The sequence below is a fragment of the Canis lupus genome, chromosome 35 (assembly GCF_003254725.2).
Source record: "Canis lupus dingo isolate Sandy chromosome 35, ASM325472v2, whole genome shotgun sequence".
Classification (NCBI taxonomy): Eukaryota; Metazoa; Chordata; class Mammalia; order Carnivora; family Canidae; genus Canis; species Canis lupus.
In genome coordinates, this window is record NC_064277.1 from 22,345,169 (window position 1) to 22,366,280 (window position 21,112).

Genomic DNA, 21,112 nt, shown 5'->3' on the forward strand with positions numbered 1-21,112 from the left:
GGACCCGGTCCGCGCAGGCTCCCGGCGAGGCCCCGCCCCCGCCCCGCCCCCGCGCCCCGCGCCCCGCGCCCCGCGGACGCACGTGGCCCTTCCGGGCCCGCCTCCGCCGCGCCGGCCTGGAGCGCGCGGGCCGCCCAGCTGTCAATCACGCGCGGGCTGAGCTCTGCACGCGGGAGCCGAGGCGGCGGCGGCGGCGGCGGCGGCGGCGGCGATGGGACCCCTGCGAGAGATCTGCGGCTAGCCGGCTGCACTTGCTCCACGGGTCGGGGGATCGCAGGCGGCAGGTAAAGCCGTGCGGAGCCTCCCCGCTTGTCCTTCCCCGATTCCTCCTCTCCTCCCCTTCTCTCATTCCCCGCTCCTCACGCACAAATCTGCATATTCTGTTTTTCTGCATCTGTGTCACACACACACACACACCCCTCACCCATTCGCGTCTATTATAGGTGCACAAATCTCTGCAAATATCATGCATATTAAAATCCGTGAACCCATACAAATTATGGGAAGCCAACTCCGTGCTTTGGTGATTTGTGTGGTCTGTGTTACGTAAGGATTTGGGAGGTGTACAGGGAAAACTGAAGAGTTTCTTTCCCCGGAGACAAGAAAAGTTCTACATTAGGTTAAGAGTCAAATATACGTGTTTGGAGTTTGCAAAGCTGGTTTGATTTGGTTTCTAAGCTGGATTTCACCGGCCCCCCTTGCCCTCCCCATTCCTTTGCCATATTCAAAGATACTTGAGTGCTTTGCTATTATCTCAAGACCTACTTCTCTGTATTGTTAGAAAGAGGCGTTGGGTGGGGGTCAGACCAAAGCTGATGACCTCAAAGAAAACTGAGCTGGGGTTAAACAGCAGCTGGTGTTTACTTAATTGGTTCCTGGCTCTGTAGCAGAAATGCTTTCAGCACCTTGGAGAGATCCCGGGCTCCAGCCCAGCCCAGCCTTCGGCGAAGGGCATGTGTGCAGTCATTTCCTTCAGAGAAGACAAAAAGGAAGGACATTTAGTTGAGAGAGGCACAGATGGGGGAAGGGGGGCTACACTTGTTTTCTTTGCTTATCCAGATCCAGGACCCTAATAAAATTTGCCCCCCACCACCACCACCACCCAAATCTGCACACATAACATCTGCAAAATAAAATTTTAGGGCAAAGAAATGAGTCTTGAAGAACATTTGACTATGGTTCATATAGACTGAAACTGGAAAATACTGGAAACAGTCTGTCAGGCATCAACTAGGCTTGTTCACTCAAGTCTTTGAGGTTCTCTTCCAAATGGATGAGGAGCTGCTCGTCAGAAAGAATCTTTAGTGACCTCTTGAAAAATATCCCCCAGCTATTATTTTATTTCACATGACTAGAGTAATGTAGGAAGCCAGTAGCTCTATAGCAGGCAGTGGCTTTTTAATTAAATTTTGCATGGGCACCTGCTTTTCTTAGGCAGATGGAAAGTAAAATGATCACGATAGGAAGAAATGGATATAGAAGTAAAAAAAATCAACCCAATGAGTAAATCATTTAAAGAAACTTAATAAGTCTAAAATGCTTGTAAACAGATCAGAAAATACAATGGCTATAAGATTAATTTATTTTACAATGTAATAGAAGAGGCACCAAATAAATCAATTCTAGAGTATCTAGGGAGCAAATAAACTTTTTATTTAGAATTTTTAAAATACGGATGTATTAGTCTAGTTGTATTACTGACTACATGGCATATAACCATATCAAAATAAGAATATGGTTTGCATAGTGTGTTATAGTTTATAAACCCCAATCATTTACCCTATAAAGTCTCATGAGAGCCCATTAAAAAGTTATGAAAGACACATACTTTTGTTAAAAACAAACATCTCCCTGCTCTTCAACAAGAAGTCCTTTGTCAGTGTTTATGTCAACATTAAAATTACTCTTTACAGCCACGAGAATGGCTTATGGAATTTAGATTTTTATCTGTATCACGTTCTGCAGAGATTTTTTTTTTTCTTAAATAGATTTGAAGGATGATGTGCCATTGAAAAGAAAGGTCAAAGGCTAAACAAGGAGAAGAGAAAGAGGGAGACTTCAAAGGTAAGACTCCATCCTTGTCACATGTGAATTCATAAGCACCTTGTGATTTGAATATAGATAAAGAGGAGGTTTAAAGAGAATATGGGTTCTTTTTCTCTTCTCATTTTGGTTTTGGACCTTGTATACCTTACTTAAAAATATCTTGAAAAAGTAATAAGACAATTGCGTATCATTACTCCTTTTTAAAAAATTATAAAAGTGGGGGCACCTGGGTGGCAGAGTTGGTTGGGTGGCTGACTCGTGGTTTTAGCTCAAGTCATGATCTCTGGGTCATAAGATTGAACCCTGTGTTCAGCTTCATGCTTGGCACAGACTCTGCTTGAGATTCTCTCTCCTTCTCCCTCTGCCCCTCCTGCTCATTTTCTCTCTCTCTTTCTAAAACAAATAACTAAACCTTTAAAAAAATTATAAAAGTGGCCACATACCTACTGACTTATAAGGTATTACAAAGTCATAATATAGAGCTACAATCTCTACCACACTTCCAAGGAAAGAAAATATTTCTGAAATGATCTTTTGGTAGAAACACATTTTCAAGTTTTAAGGTCATGCTTATACAATTCTAGAATGCCTGATTTAAAAATGAAAAAGCTGTTAGCAGGCTTTCATGCCTTCCTGCTTCCACACTGAGACTGAGTCCTTTAAGCAAATTGACCTTTTGGTTTGGTGTTGGATAAATGGTCTAAAGCAGTTCTGTGCCTATACCCTGCAGCACTGGCTCTGTGGAAAAGTGGCTCTAATGGGGACTTCACTCTCATTATCTCAGAATGATGTTATGGGAAAGAAAAGCAGTATGAAAAATTGAATGATATTTCAAAGAGAATAAACAGAACAGGGCCTGTGCCTGGCCTCACAAATGACTCACACATGGAGCCATGGGAAAACACTAATCTTTTTTGTGCCTCAATTTTCTGCCTCTCTTCTCTCATGGAGACAAATAATATAGAGTCTGTGGTGTTCTTGGAGTTTTGTGAGGCATATTTATTTCTGTTTTCATGACAATGAACATTTTTCAAGTAAAATAAAAAGTAATTGCATTTATTTGACTGAAATTCAAATTTCCAAAAAATTGATACTATAGCATTTTGGTACACATAGAGATCATAATAATACACATATGGGTTTTCCTTAAAGAGGAATTGTTCATAGAGGAGAAGAAGTAAAAATAAAATAAGATGAAATCAGAGAGAGACAAAACATAAGAGACTCTTAACTCAAACAAATTGATGGTCGCTGTAGGGGGTGGAGGGATGGGGTAACTGGGTGATACGCGTTAAGAAGGGGATGTGATGTAATGAGCAGTCGGTATTATATGCAACGGATGAATCACTAAATTCTATCCCTGAAACTAATAATACATTATCTGCTAACTAAATTGAATTTATTTATTTATTTTTTAAAGATTTTATTTATTTATTAATGATAGACATAGAGAGAGAGGCAGAGACACAGGCAGAGGGAGAAGCAGGCTCCATGCAGGGAGCCCGACATGGGACTCGATCCCGGGTCTCCAGGATCGTGCCCTTGGCCAAAGGCAGGTGCCAAACCGCTGCGCCACCCAGGGATTCCCCTAAATTGAATTTAAATTAAAAAATTTTTAAGGAAAATTGTTCAAGGGATTCTCAGCATTTTCATTTTCTCCAGCAGCAAATACTTTGGTTGTTTTTTTTAATTTTTTTAAGATTTGTTTATTTTTATTTGAGAGAGCACATGCACAAGCAGGGGGAGGGGCTGAGAGAGAATCTCAAGCAGACTCTCTGCTGCGTATAGAGCCTGATGCAGGGCTAGATCCCATGGCCCTGAGATCATGACTTGAGCCCAAATCAAGAGTCAGACACTCAACTGACTGAGCCACCCAGGGGCTCCAGCAAACACCTGCTTTTGGTGCCCATTTTTTGTACTTCTTGCTCCGAGAAGTGTTTCTCCTTCAAATCTAAGTATCCACTGAGAGCAGACTGAGCTCCACTCATCTTTATTATTTCACATAATCTGGTGCATAATTAGTGCTGTAAAAACAAGGAAGGAAGGGAGGAATGAAAAAGGAAGGACAACTCAGGCCATCATCCACACCAGCCCATGTGGAGCTTTGTGCCAAGAAGTTTCAAAGTGCTTGTCAATAGGAGAGAAAAAGCACTTGCCCTCATGAAGCTTACAGTCCATCACAACATAGGCTGTCAGACCATAAGCAAATAAACCACATAAGAGAGCATCAGATGGTAACAAGCACTTATAAAAAGATACAAATTTGAACAAGAGGATAGAGAGTGATTGAGTGCTGACATTGAACATGCTAATTATAGGAAGCCTCCCAGAAGAGTTTGGGAAAGGAGTTAAGGAATGATTTTCTCTTCTAGTTGGTCTCTGGGACATGACAGGTGTGCTGTGCTGCCAAGAGTTGAATATCCATCTAAATGTATAACCATGCATGCAATGGAGATAGATACCATAGACGTTATAAAAAGAAGAAAACCACGGACAGATCCTCACTAATTAGCACCTAGAATGTCCTTCAGAGAGAATGAAAATAACTCCCTCTTTAGAGAGGACCAAACAGCCAGATGTTAATGTTGCTCATGCTCCATCATGATGGCCATACTGGCAGCAAGGACACAACATCAAACATGAGCTGGGGTGTTTATAAAAGGAATACTCACATGGACTCATTTAAGTACAAGACTAGAAAATATTTTCACTCACCACCCCCCACCCCTTCATGCATTTTCTGGAATGTTAAGGCTTTATCTAAAGCAAAGCCATCTCTAGAATCCATCACTTAGTAAGAGTCATAGATAGAACATTATTGTTTCTGCAGCTGCTACTATAGCTATAGCTATTCAAATACAAACACCAGATTTCTCATGAAACATTGCTTATTAGGTAAATGCTGAGCCAAGATGAAAAGCCTTTGGACATATCTTCCATTTCTTGTCATTCCTTTTTATTTTATAATAATTGCCCAGCTTTTAAAGTGACTTTATCAAGTGGCATTGTGTATCCTCTTCATAATATTGGAGGTATCAATCAACCAGGTAGATTCTAAATAACTATAACATTTCTATATTGAGACAAAAAGTTACGGGCTTCCCTATGAGGAATTATAATTCTGTTGAGTTTTTGTAGGTGTAAAATTGTCGTGGTAACATGCTATATATATTTTTTTATTTTTAAAGATTTTATTTATTTATTCATGAGAGACACACACAGAGAGAGACAGAGACATAGGCAGAGGGAGAAGGAGGCTCCATGCAGGAAGCCTGAAGCCCAATGTGGGACTCGATCCCGGGACTCCGGGATCATGCCCTGAGGCAAAGGCAGATGCTCAATCGCTGAGCTACCCAGGGATCCCCTAACATGCTATATTTTAAAACTCCTTTCTAATGATCATTCTCCTCAAAGAATGAATCCAATTAGTTATATATATGGAAAGATGTATGAAACCTCTAAGACCCCCAGGGACTGCAGGCATACCTCATATTATTGCACTTAACTTTACTGTGCATCACAGATAATGTTTTTTACAAACTGAGGGTTTTTTTACAAACTGGCGACCCTGCATCAAATAAGACTAGCAGCATCATTTTTCCAACAGCATTTGTTCTCTTCATGTCTCTGTGTCCCATTGTGGTAATTCCTACAATATTTCAATCTTTTTCATTATTGCTATATTTGTTACAGCAATCTGTAACCAGTGATCTTTGATGTTACTATTGTGATTGTTTTGGGGGGCCGAGACCTACACCCATATAAGATAACAAACTGAATCGATAAATGTATATGTTCTAACTGCTCTGTTAACCAGCCATTCCTCTGTCTCTCTCCCTCTCCTTTGGGCCCCCTGTTCCCTGAGACACAACAATATTGAAATTAGGACAATCAATACCTCTATGGTGGCCATTAGGAGTCCGAGTGAAAGGAAGGGTCGGTTGATGTAGCAAACTTCATTGTTGTCTTATTTTAAGATATTGCCATAGCCATGCCCACCTTTAAGCAACCACCACCCTGATCAGTCAGCAGCCATCAACGTTGAGGCAGAGACCCTCCACCAGCAAAAAGATTATGGCTTGCTGGAAGTTCAGATGATGGTTAACATTTTTCAGCAATAAAGCATTTTTTTAAATTAATAGACATAATGCTATTACACACTTAGTAGACTACAGTATAGTGTATAAATAACATTTATATGCACTGGGAAACCAAAAAGTTTATTTAAACTTGTTTTATATATTTGCTTTATTGCTGAGGTCTGGAACCAAACTTACAAAATCTGAGATACACTTGTGCTATTTAAGCAATGTATACAATCCTGAATTAAGTTGTTAAACAAATAAACAATTCACAACTATTTAGTCTACTTAATACCAAGTAACTGACCTAACTAGTAGCTTATGTGCTGTTTTAAACTGAAGCTTCATATATATGATGATGATAAAGAATCTGACAATCAATCAATGAAAGTATGAGAGGAGATGGGAAATCAGTAAACCCAGTTGTTTATACAACAAAATTATTGACTTGTTTTGTAAATTCATGGCCAAAGATTCCTGGAAAATTGTATCTGGAAGAAATTCAAGGCAATATGGCCCAACATCTTACTTTAAGGATGATAAAACCAAAGGCCAAGGAGGTTAATGAGTTTACCTGCAATGTCATGACCAAAATGTTGTAGGTCAAGAACTAGGATTAGAACCCATTCTCTTCCCTGGGTGTTTAGCACAGTGGGTGTGTTCTCGTGCTTCATATGCCTGGAGAAGAAAATAAGGCTCAGTGGGATTCCTTTCCTGGCACATATCCAACATCACTAAAAATTTATTCTTAGAGTAGGGCCTCCCATCAGTCAAGCTCAAAAACATTTGGGGTTTTTTTTGTTGTTGTTGTTGAAAAACATTTGTTTTAGAACACTTTCTATCCCTATGATTTGACCCATATTTTATTTAACAAAGTTGGACTACTGAGTCCCATCCTATAAAGCAGGAACACTCGACCTTGTGTGCCAGAAACCAGCAGTGTGGGGAGGGACTACAATATGTCACACCATCCAGCTCTATATCACAGCTCTACCCCTGAGCAAACGTGACTTTGGCATCGAAGCAAAATAACTCATACTGTTGCTATGAGGAATTTCTTTTTGCTCCTGTCCTATTTTTGTCCTTTCTCCATGTTAAAGTCTCTGATGTTTTATAGAAAACCTGAAAATACATATTTGGATCAGTTGGTCTGATTATACAAGTATGTAATTCAGTCCATACTCCTGCTTTCTGTATTGTCATCTTTCATATGCTCCCTGACTCATGATATAACCTTTAGCAGATGACTTTTCTGTGCCTAGTTTGTTCAGTGACAAAACAGAATTAGTAAAATACTAATCCCTTCTCACCTTGATCAAAATTTTATTAGAATGTCTTTTTTAAAAAGTGCCTTTAGGGGCGTCTGGGTGGCTTAGTTGTTGAGCATCTGCCTTTGGCTCAGGTCATGATCCCGGGCTCAGGTCATGATCCCAGGGTCTTGGAATCGAGTCCCACATCGGGCTCCCCACAGGGAGTCTGCTTATGTCTCTGCCTCTTTCTCTGTGTCTCTCATGAATAAATCAATAAAAATCTTTAAAAGAATAAATAAAATAAAATTATTCTACTTATGAGGGTGCCTGTGTGGCTCAGTCAGTTAAGCATTTGCCTTCAGCTCAGGTCATGATCTCAGGGTCCTGGGATGGAGCCCTGTGCCAGGCTTCTTGCTCAGTAGGGAGTCTGCTTCTCCCTCTGACCCCTCCCTGCTCATGCTCATGTTCTCTCTCTCTCTCTCTCTCTCTCTCTCAAATGAATAAATAAAAAATCTTTTAAAAAATTAAATTAGTCTACTTATGTATCATTACTAATAGACCCTTATTTATCATCTTCATTGTAAGGCATTAAACTAAAGGTACTAAAGAGATCATCCTAACACTTAACATATGAAAATTATGCTAAAAAAAAGCATTAGATGCAACAGACTTTGCTGCTCCAGACAACGTACATTCTAATATATTTATATTTTATGAAATAATATCCTTCTGAAATGTTTAAAAGTAAAAAAAGAAGAAGAAGAAGAAAGAAGAAGAAAGAAGAAGAAAAAAGAAGAAGAAGAAGAAGAAGAAGAAGAAGAAGAAGCAGAAGAAGAAGAAGAAGAAGAAGAAGAAGAAGAAGTTGTTGTTTTTAATTGTCTCCCCTGCTCTCTCTTCCTGGGTGATTTCTCCTGGCTACCATGTCTGAAACAGGCAGAGAGACACTAAGCGTAATACTGACCAACACTTAAAAGATGAGAGTATTGGTCACCATTGGTAGCACCTATTTGCATCATTTTTTCTAAGATCGGGCCATTTTTTTTTTCCTGAATTTGACTGCATTTTCTAACCAGAAACCATTTTTGGCTAAGAGCACACATTACAAGATAATTTTATGGATTCACTTTGTGGCCATGGGACAGGACAATGCTAACTTCAATTTTGATTTAAGCCTCATATTATTTTTTATTTATTCATGAGAGACACAGAAAGAGAGGCAGAGACATAGGCTGAGGGAGAAGCAGGCTCCTGATGCAGGACTTTATCCCAGGACCCCCAGAATCATGACCCGAGCCAAAGGCAGACGCTTAACCACTGATGCCCAGGTACCCCTAGCCCCATAATTTTATCCAACCAAACTAAGTGCCCACACAGGGACCCTTGCTGGAAGCTTAGATTAACTTTTTCCTTGTAGGTAGATAAACATCACTATGTGGTTTCTTGATAAGTAATTGGAAACATTTTATATGTCTTCTTTTAGTCTGGATTACAGGACAAGCCCTGAGAGAACTTGGTTCAATGGGAAAATATCCTTCTACATTGTTTCTTGCTTTGTCATTTTGAGACTATGTCCATACAGGGAAACCCATCTGGAGGATAACTAGAAAATCTAAAAAAGTATTTCACGTTTCAGCTACATATTTATCTGCTTATATGGAGATAAGAAAACCAAACACCAGAGAATTACTAAAAGCTTCCTTACTCACCAAAATTGCTGTCTGTCAGCAATTCCTTTTTTTTATGTGAATTAATAACCAAATGCTTTTCTCTAAAAGGTATTGATTAGGTTAAATCAAGTAGAAATTTCCATCTTAGGAAGACAGAGTCTCAAAGAGCCCACCTAGAGCATAGTTTCATTTAACAATTCTCTGGCCTCTTGTGTATAGTAGACGCTTCATGCAATGTAATGAAAGGCTGGGTTTACCCTCTTCACTGTGTTCTATCATCCCACATGGACACATGTATCCACAAATAATGACTGAGATATCTAGTGTTAGGGTTGGTGAGGTGTAAATTATTGGCTGAGCCATTTGTGATTAATAAAGCATGAAGCGTAAGTTGCTCAGCAGCCTTCAAATACAGCTTCTGTACAATGTGACATTTAGCTAAAATGTTAGAGCAAGATCCATGAGATCTGAAAGCTAAATTGCAAACTGCTAAAGAGTAACACCATGTATTCTCCACAAGGGAACATGGTTAAGCATCCAAGAGGACAATCCAAGACAAATTCCATATGTAGCAAGTGAGAGTATCTGGCTAATTCTTTAACATGTAAGTGTAAAGACTACTGGATTCTAAGTGATTAAAGATTCCTTGTCAAGACAATGAAAATATCCGCTTTTCTATTGCCATTTTTCATGTGGTTCTTGCTGAAATATTTGCATAATTTAAATGAGCTGTGCTGTTATGTCTCATTTATGAAGAACCAGCTTCTAGTCACTGAGTGTTTGGGGGTAATTTTGCATTAAGTAGAAAAGCAGAGCTCTTTAAAAATGTCTCTTCTCTTAAGAAAAGAGAATTGTTCAAATAGACTAACATTACTCAGCCTGGTTCTCACCTCTTAATCCTGAAGCCAGTGCTCGTGGGGCTGATGCCTGTGGATGTTGTCATTCTAGATGCGAAGGATGAGTTCTTGCAGCAACATCTGTCGGTCCAAGCAGGCACAGACTGCTACTGAGGGTAACTACCAGCGCTATGGAGTCCGGTCCTACCTGCACCAGTTTTATGAGGACTGTACCACCTCAATCTGGGAGTATGAGGATGATTTCCAGATCCAGAGATCCCCTAATAGGTGGAGCTCAGTATTCTGGAAGGTAAGCAAAGAACAATTGTGTGAGTCAAGAGATGAAAACGTTATTGGAAATGGTAAACCCTGGAGCTATGAAGAACTGAGGGGTTTGGTCCTCTCTGTGTGCATCAGTCTTGGTAACACTAAGTGGTTTTTCTTCCCTTAGGAAAGGAGAATAGAAGCCTTGGGCTGAAGAAAGCCCCTGAACACAGTACAATTGTTGATTTGCAGGTTAAACACAAATAGGTATAAGTGTCATCATTAATTATTATTTTTGCTACTGTGACTGATGTGCCACTAAATTCACCAGCTGTGAAGCCACCCATAGGCAAAACATTACGCTTCTAGCCTCCCTTATAGGCTTGGTAAGTATCATTTGACAGATTACAACAATTATTAAGAAGAAATCATTGGCTATTGAGAGAGATTGATGCTGAGACCTAATACAATGGTCAGTGTGCCAGTTCTACCTCTATCAGATGTGATCATGAGGCTCTGTGAGCTTCAGCTTCTTCACATGAAGGCACCTCATTAGACAATATATTCAGTCATTCAGCATATAATTAGTGAGCACCTACTATGTGCCAAGAAGTTGCAAAGTGCTAGAAATTAAAGTGGTAAACAGAAAAGGAAAATCCCTTGCCTTCTTGGAACTTGCAACCTATCATGGAAAATAAACCATAAACAAATAATCCAAATAACAGAATGTCTGGTAGTGACATGTGCTGTGAAGAGAAATGAATGAGGACAAGAGGGTAGGGAGTGATGGAGGCCTGGTATTTAGTGTGCTGTTTATAGACACCCCTTCAAAGGAGATGACATTTGAGCAAGTACCAGGATGAGCTGAGGAAGCAGACCATAAGATTACCTAGCTGAAGGTCCTTCTGGGCTGGGAAATACCAAGTCCAAATGGTAAAATGGGAACAAATTTGGCGTGCTTGAAAAATAGCAAGAGTTCCAGTCTGGTTGACATAGAATAAGAGTGGGAAAAAGGACAGGTGATGGATCCAGAAAAATAACAGGACACATGATTTATGTAGAGCCTTGTAGATGATAATGAGGACACTGGCTTTTACGTTGAGAGATATGGGAAGCCACCTGAATGTCTTTCGCAGAAGAGTGCCATGATCTGACTAAGATTTTAACAGGATCATTCCGACTACAGTATGGAAAACAGATTATAGGAGGACAAGGGTAGAGGCAGCCAGATTATTTGGGAGGGTCTGAATGAACCCAGGCAAGAGGTAATGATGGCTTGGATTAGGTGGTGTTGGTAGAGATGGTGAGAAGTAATCTGACGTAGCATAAAGTTTGAAGACCAAGCTGTCAGGATGTGCTAATGAAGTACACATGAGAGATAGAAGAGTCAGGTACGCCTCTAAGGCTTGTGACCCAAGCTATTTACTGAGTGATGTCATAATTTTCTGGGATGGTGAACACTGGGAGAGCAGTGAGAGTGGTGAGGAATCAAGAGTTTGAGTTTGGCCATGTTTTGCTAGAGATGCCTATTAGACATGTGAGTGGGGATCTCTAGTGGTAATTTAAATGCAGCTCATGGATCGGAAGTCTCTCACATACAGAATATATGAGGAACTGGACTAGATAAAATGATCCAAAAGAGAGTATGGACATAGAAGAGGCATCAGGATGTCTGAACATTCAGAAATCAAGAACAAAGTGAGGATTTAGGGAGGAATGCTGAGAAGTACAACCTTTGGAGGGGCCTCCAGTCCCCTCCAGCTCTGGGATCCCAGTCATTCCCAGTCTTCTCCCAAAAGATCCCAGAATGTTTAACATTGATGTTGACATAAACTTACAATTTACTGGCAATGTAGTTTAACAAGAAGCAATGTTGTGTAATGTTTATGAGCCTGGCCTCTGTCCTCAGATTACATGGGTTCAAACCTCAGCTCTTCCATTTAAAGCACTGTACCTTTGGGCAAGATCATAGTGGGGCCCAATGGTGATGCTTATCGTACCTACCAGGTAAAATTGTAAGAATTAGAAAGATGTCTGGTATGCACTCAAGCATTCGGCATATTAGCTCCTACTATCTATCCGATGTCATATGAAACATTGGGTCCTGAAGTGGAAATAAAACGTGAAACCTAGTTAATACATAAAGCAGTGGGTAACACAGTTGTTAACATGGATTACCTGAGACCTGTGTTAATTCAGTATCTTACAAGTGTCATGTACTCTGTATTAAAATTGGTTGAGCCAACATTCTTGCCCTGTAGAAATGTCATCTCTGATGAATCCTTACTGGCCTGAACCAATTAAATGCATAGCCAAGCTTGACACATCTTGTATTTACCCAGTTAAGTGGGTAGTTGCTTCCCCATGTGTCAAAAAAACAAATATTTGCCTGACAGGATCTGTTGTGCCAAGAGTCTGAAATGCCACTGTCATACAGAATATTGAAACCATTCACGTGGTTCCAAGGCACTACCAGTTATGTGACTTGAGAAGCTATAAATCCATCAAATAACCTATAGGGATGGATTAAAAATAAAGAACTCACAGTAGATTACCAACCCCAGAATTCAGATTTCAGAATTCAGAATTTTCACGTCTATTTTACACAAACAAGATTCAAAAGTCCCCCCCCCCCCACAACCCCCACCACCCACCCTGCTATGCTGGACCTACTTCAGAGACTTAAAACAGGCTCCAGTTCACGGCCTCACAGAGTTTATATTCCAGCGAAATCCAAATCTTAAACTCAGAACCTAACCACAAAACATGAGACTGGGCATTCAGAGGCTTATAGTCAACCTGAATCATCTAAGAATTCACTTCTTAGAGACCTCACCTCTACCAAGGGAATAAACTCACTGTTCCTCATGTTCTTCATAGGAAGTACAAGTGAATTCATGCCAGTGGGTTTATGAAATGCTTGGTATCAATATAGAGTAAGGCAGTGATTGTTTTCTAGGCACGTGTTTCTAATTATGATTCTTTTTTTATGGTTGTTTTTTTCTTTCGTTTCAAACTGCATCTGTAGGTGGTTTCATGGGTTGCCCTCTCCCCATTCCGAGTAAAGTGGTACTAAGGTGGCGTTGGTCTCTCTTGAGGGGCTCTACCCAGGTACTTCCGTGGGACTCTGCCATGGAGCAGGCTCCTTAGCAACCAGCAGCATGGATGGACTTAATGAGAATGGAGATAGGAATCAAATGAGCCTGAGTTAGAATCTTTGCCCTGTCATGTGGTATAACCTGTGTTTCACAATGCTATGCATTCTTTCTTTCTACAAATGTTTGTATGTCTGCTGTGTTCAAGGTTATGTGGGAGGCTCTGGGAATTGTTTGTGAATAAGATGCTATTCTTCACCTGTGAGTTAGATAGAGCCGTGACCTGAAGGAGTTCATAAATAGGGAAAGTAGACGTGTTCACAGACACTTACAAATCCAGAATGATAAACACTACTCTAAAAGTAGTCACAGTCCGTAGTGGGAGCATGGGGTTTGGGAGCAGAAAGGATCTGAAGCAGCCTGGAGAGGAAGTGGCTCCCCAAAGAGATTACCCTTGAACAAGCAGGAAATAGGCATCATGGTAGGAAGAAACTGGGTCCTTCAGAACTGAGTCCTGCAGAAGCTGAATCCTGAAGAGATAATGGCATATTCAGAAGCCTGCAAATAGCTCAGTACGGCCGGGGTAAAGTACAAGTTGGAAGACAGGGGTCCAGAGACGAATGGGGGAAGGAATACAGAGTTAGATCACAGAAGACTTTGAAAAGCTCTGAAATCTAAATTTCTCCAGAGGCTTCCAGCTTGAGTACAGCAAGAAATAAAGCTAGGCTTTCTTGGGAAGGTTGTGTCACAGTCAGGTGTAAACACACACACACACACACACACACACACACACACACTGTACCTCACAGGTTCTACCCCATGGTTGCCTCAACCACAACTCCTTTACCCCAATGCCTGCAACTCCTGCCACCTGCAAAAGTCTATGTGATGCAGTCCCTCCTGCCCCCTGCCACCTACTGCACTGCCCAGGAATCAAACTGGCTGTGGGGGGACTTTTCTTCTTACTCTTGCACTGGACCTTGGCTAAGGCTGTTGCCACCTGATTGTGCAGCAGATCACCTCAGGAAGGCAGGTATAAACGAATGGGAGCAATCTCCTTACCCCATTTATGCTTTCCTCACCTCAGAGTGATCTTCCTCCTCCCATAGTAGAAACTTCTCAGAGGGTGATCCACAGTAATGTGCAAGTACAAGGTAAGACTGTGTCCTCTGTAGCCCCTCTGTTTACTCCCAACACCCTCCTCCTGTCTGCTCTGAGATAAGCCAGAGTTTAAACTTGTGTCTTGGATTCTTCTTCAAAGTTTTGCTAGGTGTTACAGAGTTGGTTTTATACTAGAAATGAGAGGAGCTCAGTGGATGGGTGGATGGCAGGAACACAGAGAAAGTGGGAGGGAGGGAGGAAGGAAGGAAAGAAACAAGCAAGGAATATTGAATATTTTCAGTTTGAGGAGCTTTTCGGATGTTCTTGTGTAAGTCCTCCTACCAGCTGTCAGAAATCCGGGGATAAAGCCCAGGAAGGAAATCCAGGCTGGAGATGGAAATTGGAAGTCACTGGTTTATTGGTGGGAGTTGACACCATGGTCACACATTCAGCCCTAAAGATATCATCTTCAACAAGAGATATGAGTCAAGGGGGAACCCTGGGGAACACCATTAGTTTAAGAACACCTGGCAAAACAGGTTGAGAGTGTGTTGTTGAAGATGCAGTTATAGAAACAGGAAAGTTGTGACAGGGACAAGAGTGTGGGTTTTTAAGAAGATGCAAGTGCTCAGAATCCCTGACTGCAGAATAATCAAATGCAGTAATACTAGATCTGGCGATTAGGAGGTCTTTGGTGACCTCAGAGAAGCCAATTTCAGGGAAATTGTGGGACCAAGCTTGAGTTTCAAGAGTTGCATGGGTTCAAGCAGTAGCTAAAGAGAGACACGGGGCTCTGGAATGGCTTTTGAAGATGGAAACAATTGAATGTGTTCATGTGCTGGAGGGACAGAGCCTCCATAAGGTAGAAAACTGAGTGTGGGGCACCACGTCACCATGCCCTTTGGCAAGGGATCTTTGAGCCCTTCAGATCACACCTGGGCATCAGTGGTTGCTCTGTAGAGCTCAGTGTACCTACAGGCAGGTCAGGCCAGATGAGTTGCAATCGGTTGTCACCGCTGGGAGGTGACAGCACTCCGAGCCCAGGTCCTGCTGAGGAAAGGTCAGGGTGGCCTTGGGGCTGATGGAGAAGAAGTGCCAGACTTCCATCTTGGCTGAGCTTCCCTTGAGTGTGACCTCGAACCCAGATGGTTCCTTTCACATTCAGCTCCAGCCAGCGCCCCCAGCATCCTTCCTGCCATGCTGGTTCTTGCTTCCAGGAGTCATTGCCACATCCTCTCTGCCAGAACAGCTGCGACAGCTCCTGCTGCCAGCCCTGCTATTTGGAGTAAACAGAGGTATATTTAGACCTCAGTGGCTCACACGCAGATGATGCCGGGGATGTTGGTCAGAGGAACAGCAGGCTCTGGCTGGCAGCCTGAAGCAGCAGATTTCTGGAATCGGGGTCCTCCTCCTTGTCCAATGCCCCTTTCCAGCAGCAGACACTGGATTCTCACACCTCCTCCCCACAGCCAGGAAGGCCATCAAAGTCGCTGTTCTTGCTCCTTTCTGCTGTTGTAAGGGTTGTCACAGCTGAAATAGGCCCTTGTGTCTCAGCAGTGGCTTGACCTCACCACCACCACCACCACCAGGAGCGCCAGGCTGCTCCTGGCCCCAGAGGGCCCCCGCCCTGTGGTTTTCCCGCTCTCTGCGTGCACCCACACAGGGCTGCTTGCTCTCTCAGACCTTCCAGGGCCTCTGTGTTGCATGTTTTAACTCTCTCTATTAAATAGAGCCCCTTTCTCTTAGATCAAGGACCTCTTCAGCCTAGAGCTGTGTCCAGAGATAGTTTCTCTGGTTCTGTAATGGCATCACTCCCAAAATCTTTATTCCTCCTGATACTCCAGGATGGTACCAGGGTTAAGCTGATGCATCCCAACATCCCTTCTCACCTCCGTCATACTCTCAGTTAAGACACAGTGTATTTTAGATTCCATGGCTGCCCCGCCACTCCCGCCTTCCCATACTCTCCCAAATGTGTTTCCACGATGTTTAGGGTCCTCTCTGGGCACATGTCTCAGAGATCCTCTTTAGACTTGCATTGAGGGCACCTTCTGTGTCCTAGGAGTGGGCTGTTCGCCACCGTCATGCTCCCCTCCACAGATGGCAGGCCTCCTTCTGATACTCTGATGCAACAGGGAAGAGGCGCTGGGAGGCCAGCCACTTTCCAGTTCTTGAAGTGAGCAGGAGTCCTGCCATCTGCAAGGCTTAGTTTGCCTTTTAGCTTCTGAGTGAGATTCCAAGAGTGGATTTTAATCTATAAAGCACTGCTCAGTTGAGGAGCAGACTGCTCTGAGAATCAATCACCTGGCTCCGTATTCAGCAGTCTGGCAGTTCAAGTTATTCAGTTAGGAATATTTATGGCGTGTAAGGCAGGAATGGGATATGGAGAGTGAGACAGAAATAGAAGTCGGAGAGCACTGGCCTCGGTTGCTCTTGAGAACCTCAGAAACTGAGATGGATACATTCCCACAGTGCTCAGTTCCTGAAAATCAGTGCCAATTCTTGAGGAAGATGATTTAGTGACATGCGAGGCATGTCACCATGGATATTTATGTTAATTTAGCTTGTGCATTCAGAACTTTCCAATGTGACTCATTTTTAAGTTACAAATAATGGTTGGTCTTTGGAGGTGAAGTTGTCACTATTTTTAGAAAAATCTAGAAAGCCATCCAAAATGTTATATTTAACAACCTAATTTTTCCTATAGTATAGTATTTAGATCTTATGTAGAATAGTTTAGTTTGTTCTTTCAGAAGACATGATATTGGCTCTGTTTTTTCAATTTCTTTACAATATTACATTTTGGAAATGTGTCCATATTGGTGACTAAAACTCTGTGGCAATTAAAAATAAAAATAATAGCAGGTAATATGCAAAATAGTAATTGGTGAAGTACCACAGGAGAATAAAAGTGGAGTGTGAGGCTTAGAAGTCACACAGACCTGGGTTAGAGCCCGCTCACACCACCTGCTAGCTACAGGGCTTTGCAGTATTCTTCTTCCACCCGATGTCCCTCAGTCTCTTATAGCTGAAATGGGAATAAAAATACCTCTCTTTCATAAGATGCTTGTGAGGATGAAGTGGAAAACATGTCAAACGCTATGCTATGGTCACAAAAGATAATAGCACACTAGCTCTCTGATGAATTTGTGAATATGTTTTCCTTCTATTATCCAGACCTTCTTTATTAGTGTATTACCCTGAAGTTTAATAAGTAAGTTAAATAAATATACTTTAGATTCGAAGCTCAAAATTAAATGGTGGTATGCCATTTGGGTTTTCTCCAACTTTGTCATGCTAGCTAGAAGCAATGAGGAACAGGAGGAAATGAAAAATGTATTTAAAAGATGAATAACTACATTAGCTGTTCCTTAGTCCAAGTGCTCAGATTATTGCAATGCTGTTGCCAATGTAGCATAATTTCACAAGAGGTGCATTCAAATAGATGTAATAATAGCTACTTATTACAGTCTATTGCTTAGCCAGGCTCCGGGCTGAGTGCCTTTGAGCCTGGCCTCACTTGGTTTTCACCACGACTCTGATTATCATTCATCATTTTATAGATGGGGAAATTAAGGATGAGAGTGTTAAAAAAAAAAAAAAAAAAAGGATGAGAGTGTTTAAGTAACTTTCCTTGTATGATTGAAGTACTAGTTGGCAGCCCTAGAACCCAAGCTGGAATCTGTCCATTCCAAACCACTAAAGGGTATACAGTCTTCTCTCTCTCTTCCATGTGTTACATTTTATTCAAACTGGAGCTAATGCAGTTTCGTTTCCCATCCACCACTTCCAGGGCTTCTCAACATCTGCCTGCGCAAGGAAACCCCGAGTGGCTCCATGTGAGCCGAGAAAGGACATGGCCTGGGGGCCCTTCTGTGGCTTCTAGCCCTGCCTCTGCAACTTGGTAACTGTCATCTGTCCTTGGGCCAGTGACCTTCCTTCCTTGAAGCTACATTTCCTGAACCCTTAAACATAAGCAATTCCTTCCCAGTAACTTGGGGAAGGAGTGGGTAGTTATGTGGATTGCCAGCATCCTCCATTCAGATCACCAGGAACATACCTGTATGTTGGACAAGTTGACTTTATCACTCACCACAGTGAGAGAGGTGACACCAGAGGGTCTCCTGGGGTATTCCAATAAGAGTGTGAGGAAGGATGTATTATGGGATGGGGGCTTTGGGCAGGCAGAGGGTCTATAGAGCTAGAGTTCATTCTGGATTGTCAGGATCAGTCCTGTGATTGGATAACAAATAAATAAGAAATCTTACCCACAGGGAGGGCAGATGAGGGTAGGACTAAAGCTGTAATTGGTAAAGAAGCAGCTGTTGTTCGTATTACTTGGTGGGAGTTGGGGGGAGGCTTTTGATATTTTGTGATTTGCACAATGAGGTGGTTTTCACTGTGCTTAGACACCGACAAAGCGGGCTTGTTTCATGTCACTTCATCGCGGGCGTGGGATGAGCTCATTTGACACTAATGTTCTGTGTCACAGATTCTATCAGCAGGAGAATAACACAGCATCCCTGTGAGTGCCAGGCCAGCTTCTCTGAGCATCAGGACCTAGTGGATGGAGTCAAGCGAGTCCTGATGTCAGAGCGGCCTTGCTCTTCATCAGAGCCTGAACGAGACCACCTAAACCAAAGGCGGCTTGGTCAGCTGCAAAGCTTGTGCAAACAGAAAGCTCAAAGGGAAAATCAAGGCAGGGCGGCCGATTCCTGGTGGCCTCCTTTTGCCACCTTCTTTTACAGTTAGGAAATGATGTAGGCGTCTGATACAGATTTGGGGTGAACGGGAATATGAACTTGTCCCCAAAACCATGTGTTGCCAGGTAGGGCTCGGGAGAGCTGTGCTCACTCTGTCCCACCCCCGTGTGTCTCTCTCCAGGTCGGGCTCATCTCGGGCACAGTCTTTGTGATTCTTGGACTGACCGTTCTGGCAGTGGGCTTCCTGGTGCCCCCCAAAATCGAAGCCTTCGGGGAAGCCGACTTTGTGGTGGTGGACACGCAGGCCGTGCAGTTTAACGGAGCCCTCGACGCGTGCAAGCTGGCCGGGGCGGTTCTCTTCTGCCTGGGGGGCACGTCCATGGCGGGGTGTCTTCTGATGTCCGTGTTCGTGAGGAGCTGCTCCCAGGAAGAGAAGCTCTTCCAGCAGAAGTTCAAAGAGCGGATCGCCGACGTCAGGCCTCCCGCCCAGCCCATCACGAGAGCTCCGGGCCCCGGGGAGACCAAGATCCCGGTCACTCTGTCCAGGGTGCACAGTGTCCAGCCCGTGTCGGCCTCCTGAAGCGCTGGGGGTCCCAGTGCCCACGCGGCGTGGGCGGGCTGGGGTCGGGGTCGGGGCGTGAGCTCAGGGCGGCCGGGCTCGGGGGGCTCGGGGGGCTCGGGGGGCTCGGGGGCGCGGCGGGGCGGAGACCCCAGGGATGCGCCGCACCGCTTCTGGGGCGCTCGGGGCCGGCAGGTGCCCTCGGGAGCTCCCCCCGCAGACGCCGTGATGCTCTGCTGCTTCCCGCGCACCCCGGGGAGAGCACCCAGCAGTTTAGACCAGGTGACCGACGGCTGACGTGCTGTGTTTTACTTTCTCATGTTGGTCTCCTGATCTTCCTTGTGTGGTGCTCCTTCCGTTCCTGTCTCACTACGTGTAAGATATCGTCACGTGTGTCCGTAGAAAAATCGAGCTCCTTGGTTTTGACCCCAACATTAGTCTTTCAACTCTATCTTCCCCCGAGGTTACGGAGACTGGATACGAATTTATTGGAGTTCTCCACAAATCTTGTTTTGCTCTGTTTGGGTTTTTCCAACGTTTTCACCTGAAAAGCTAATATTGCCAATTTTAGAATCTTAGGGAAGAGATTGATATTGGGAGTGTCTGTGCGGTGTCCAGAAGCCAGGGAATGAGATAGGACTATGAACTAGCTGTGTGACCCTGGGGGATTCGTTTAACCTCCCCTGGCCTCAGTTTCCCCAACTGTATGACAAAGATCCTGGATGTGGTGGCCGAGATTCCTCTTTTGCCGCCGTCATCATGTCTCCCTGGGGACATGTTTGTGATATCCCCATGGCTCACACCTCAGTGGGACTGTCTGAGAGCCCAACTCTCAGAAAATCTCCGAATCAGCAGCTACTCACCTTTCAATATCCAACCTGAGCAGTTTATAGAGCGCTGTCATGTTTTTATAAAGACCAAAGTAAGCCATCCTCAAATAAGAAACCCGTGAGTAGAGATTAACCTTAAAAAGGGTTTTCTTTCTCAGATAAGATATTTTATTCTCCAGCAAGATGCTCGTCTCATCCCTATGCACTTGGACTTAATCTGTGGATTCAAACTGGACTAAGGAACATGTGACCTTGGATTTCTCTCAGAAATTGTGCCACCTTCGAGTTCTGTCTCTCTTTTCTTTCTTCCTTCACTGGATAAATAAAATATGTGACCAAGCAGACCTGACTTGTATTGTCATTCCTTCACCATGGCTGTTGTCTCTCCAACATGCAAGTCTTGGTCCTGAGGCCATATAAGCTCTCATGTTTCCCTGGAAGAACCAAGCAAACGGTTGGTGCTCTGGCTGCACACTGTTTGCTATGCATGGTCCAGCAGGAAACCCAGGGCAGGTGGGCACCTGCAACAAGGATCATGGGCCAGATTGGGGAGAAATTGTCCCCATTTCCTCACGTTCTCACCTTGCTGTGGAAATAGCATTTTAATTTTATCCTTTGGAGCCTTATGTAAGCCCCTAGCATCTGTTCAAGGCAACATCACTTGAAGCTTTCCGTGCTT

At 43.3% G+C, this 21,112-nt stretch overlaps 1 protein-coding gene across 1 annotated transcript; it reads left to right on the forward strand.

Moving 5' to 3' along the window:
• The first annotated feature begins 134 nt into the window (after positions 1–134).
• On the forward strand, positions 135–20,777 carry NRSN1 (neurensin 1). The gene is made up of 4 exons (XM_049105982.1): positions 135–284; positions 1,989–2,064; positions 9,994–10,191; positions 19,226–20,777. Exons 3-4 carry the CDS (start codon positions 9,994–9,996, stop codon positions 19,622–19,624), a joined length of 597 nt encoding a protein of 198 aa, XP_048961939.1. The 5' UTR covers positions 135–284; positions 1,989–2,064; the 3' UTR covers positions 19,625–20,777.
• Positions 20,778–21,112: the final 335 nt, after the last annotated feature.

Bases quoted from the DNA above. Each gene is read 5' to 3' on its own strand.
- NRSN1 (XM_049105982.1), top strand. From the start codon at position 9,994: ATGCGAAGGATGAGTTCTTGCAGCAACATCTGTCGGTCCAAGCAGGCA. The intron at 10,192-19,225 runs GTAAGCAAAGAA...GTCTCTCTCCAG, and splicing joins GGAGCTCAGTATTCTGGAAG to GTCGGGCTCATCTCGGGCAC.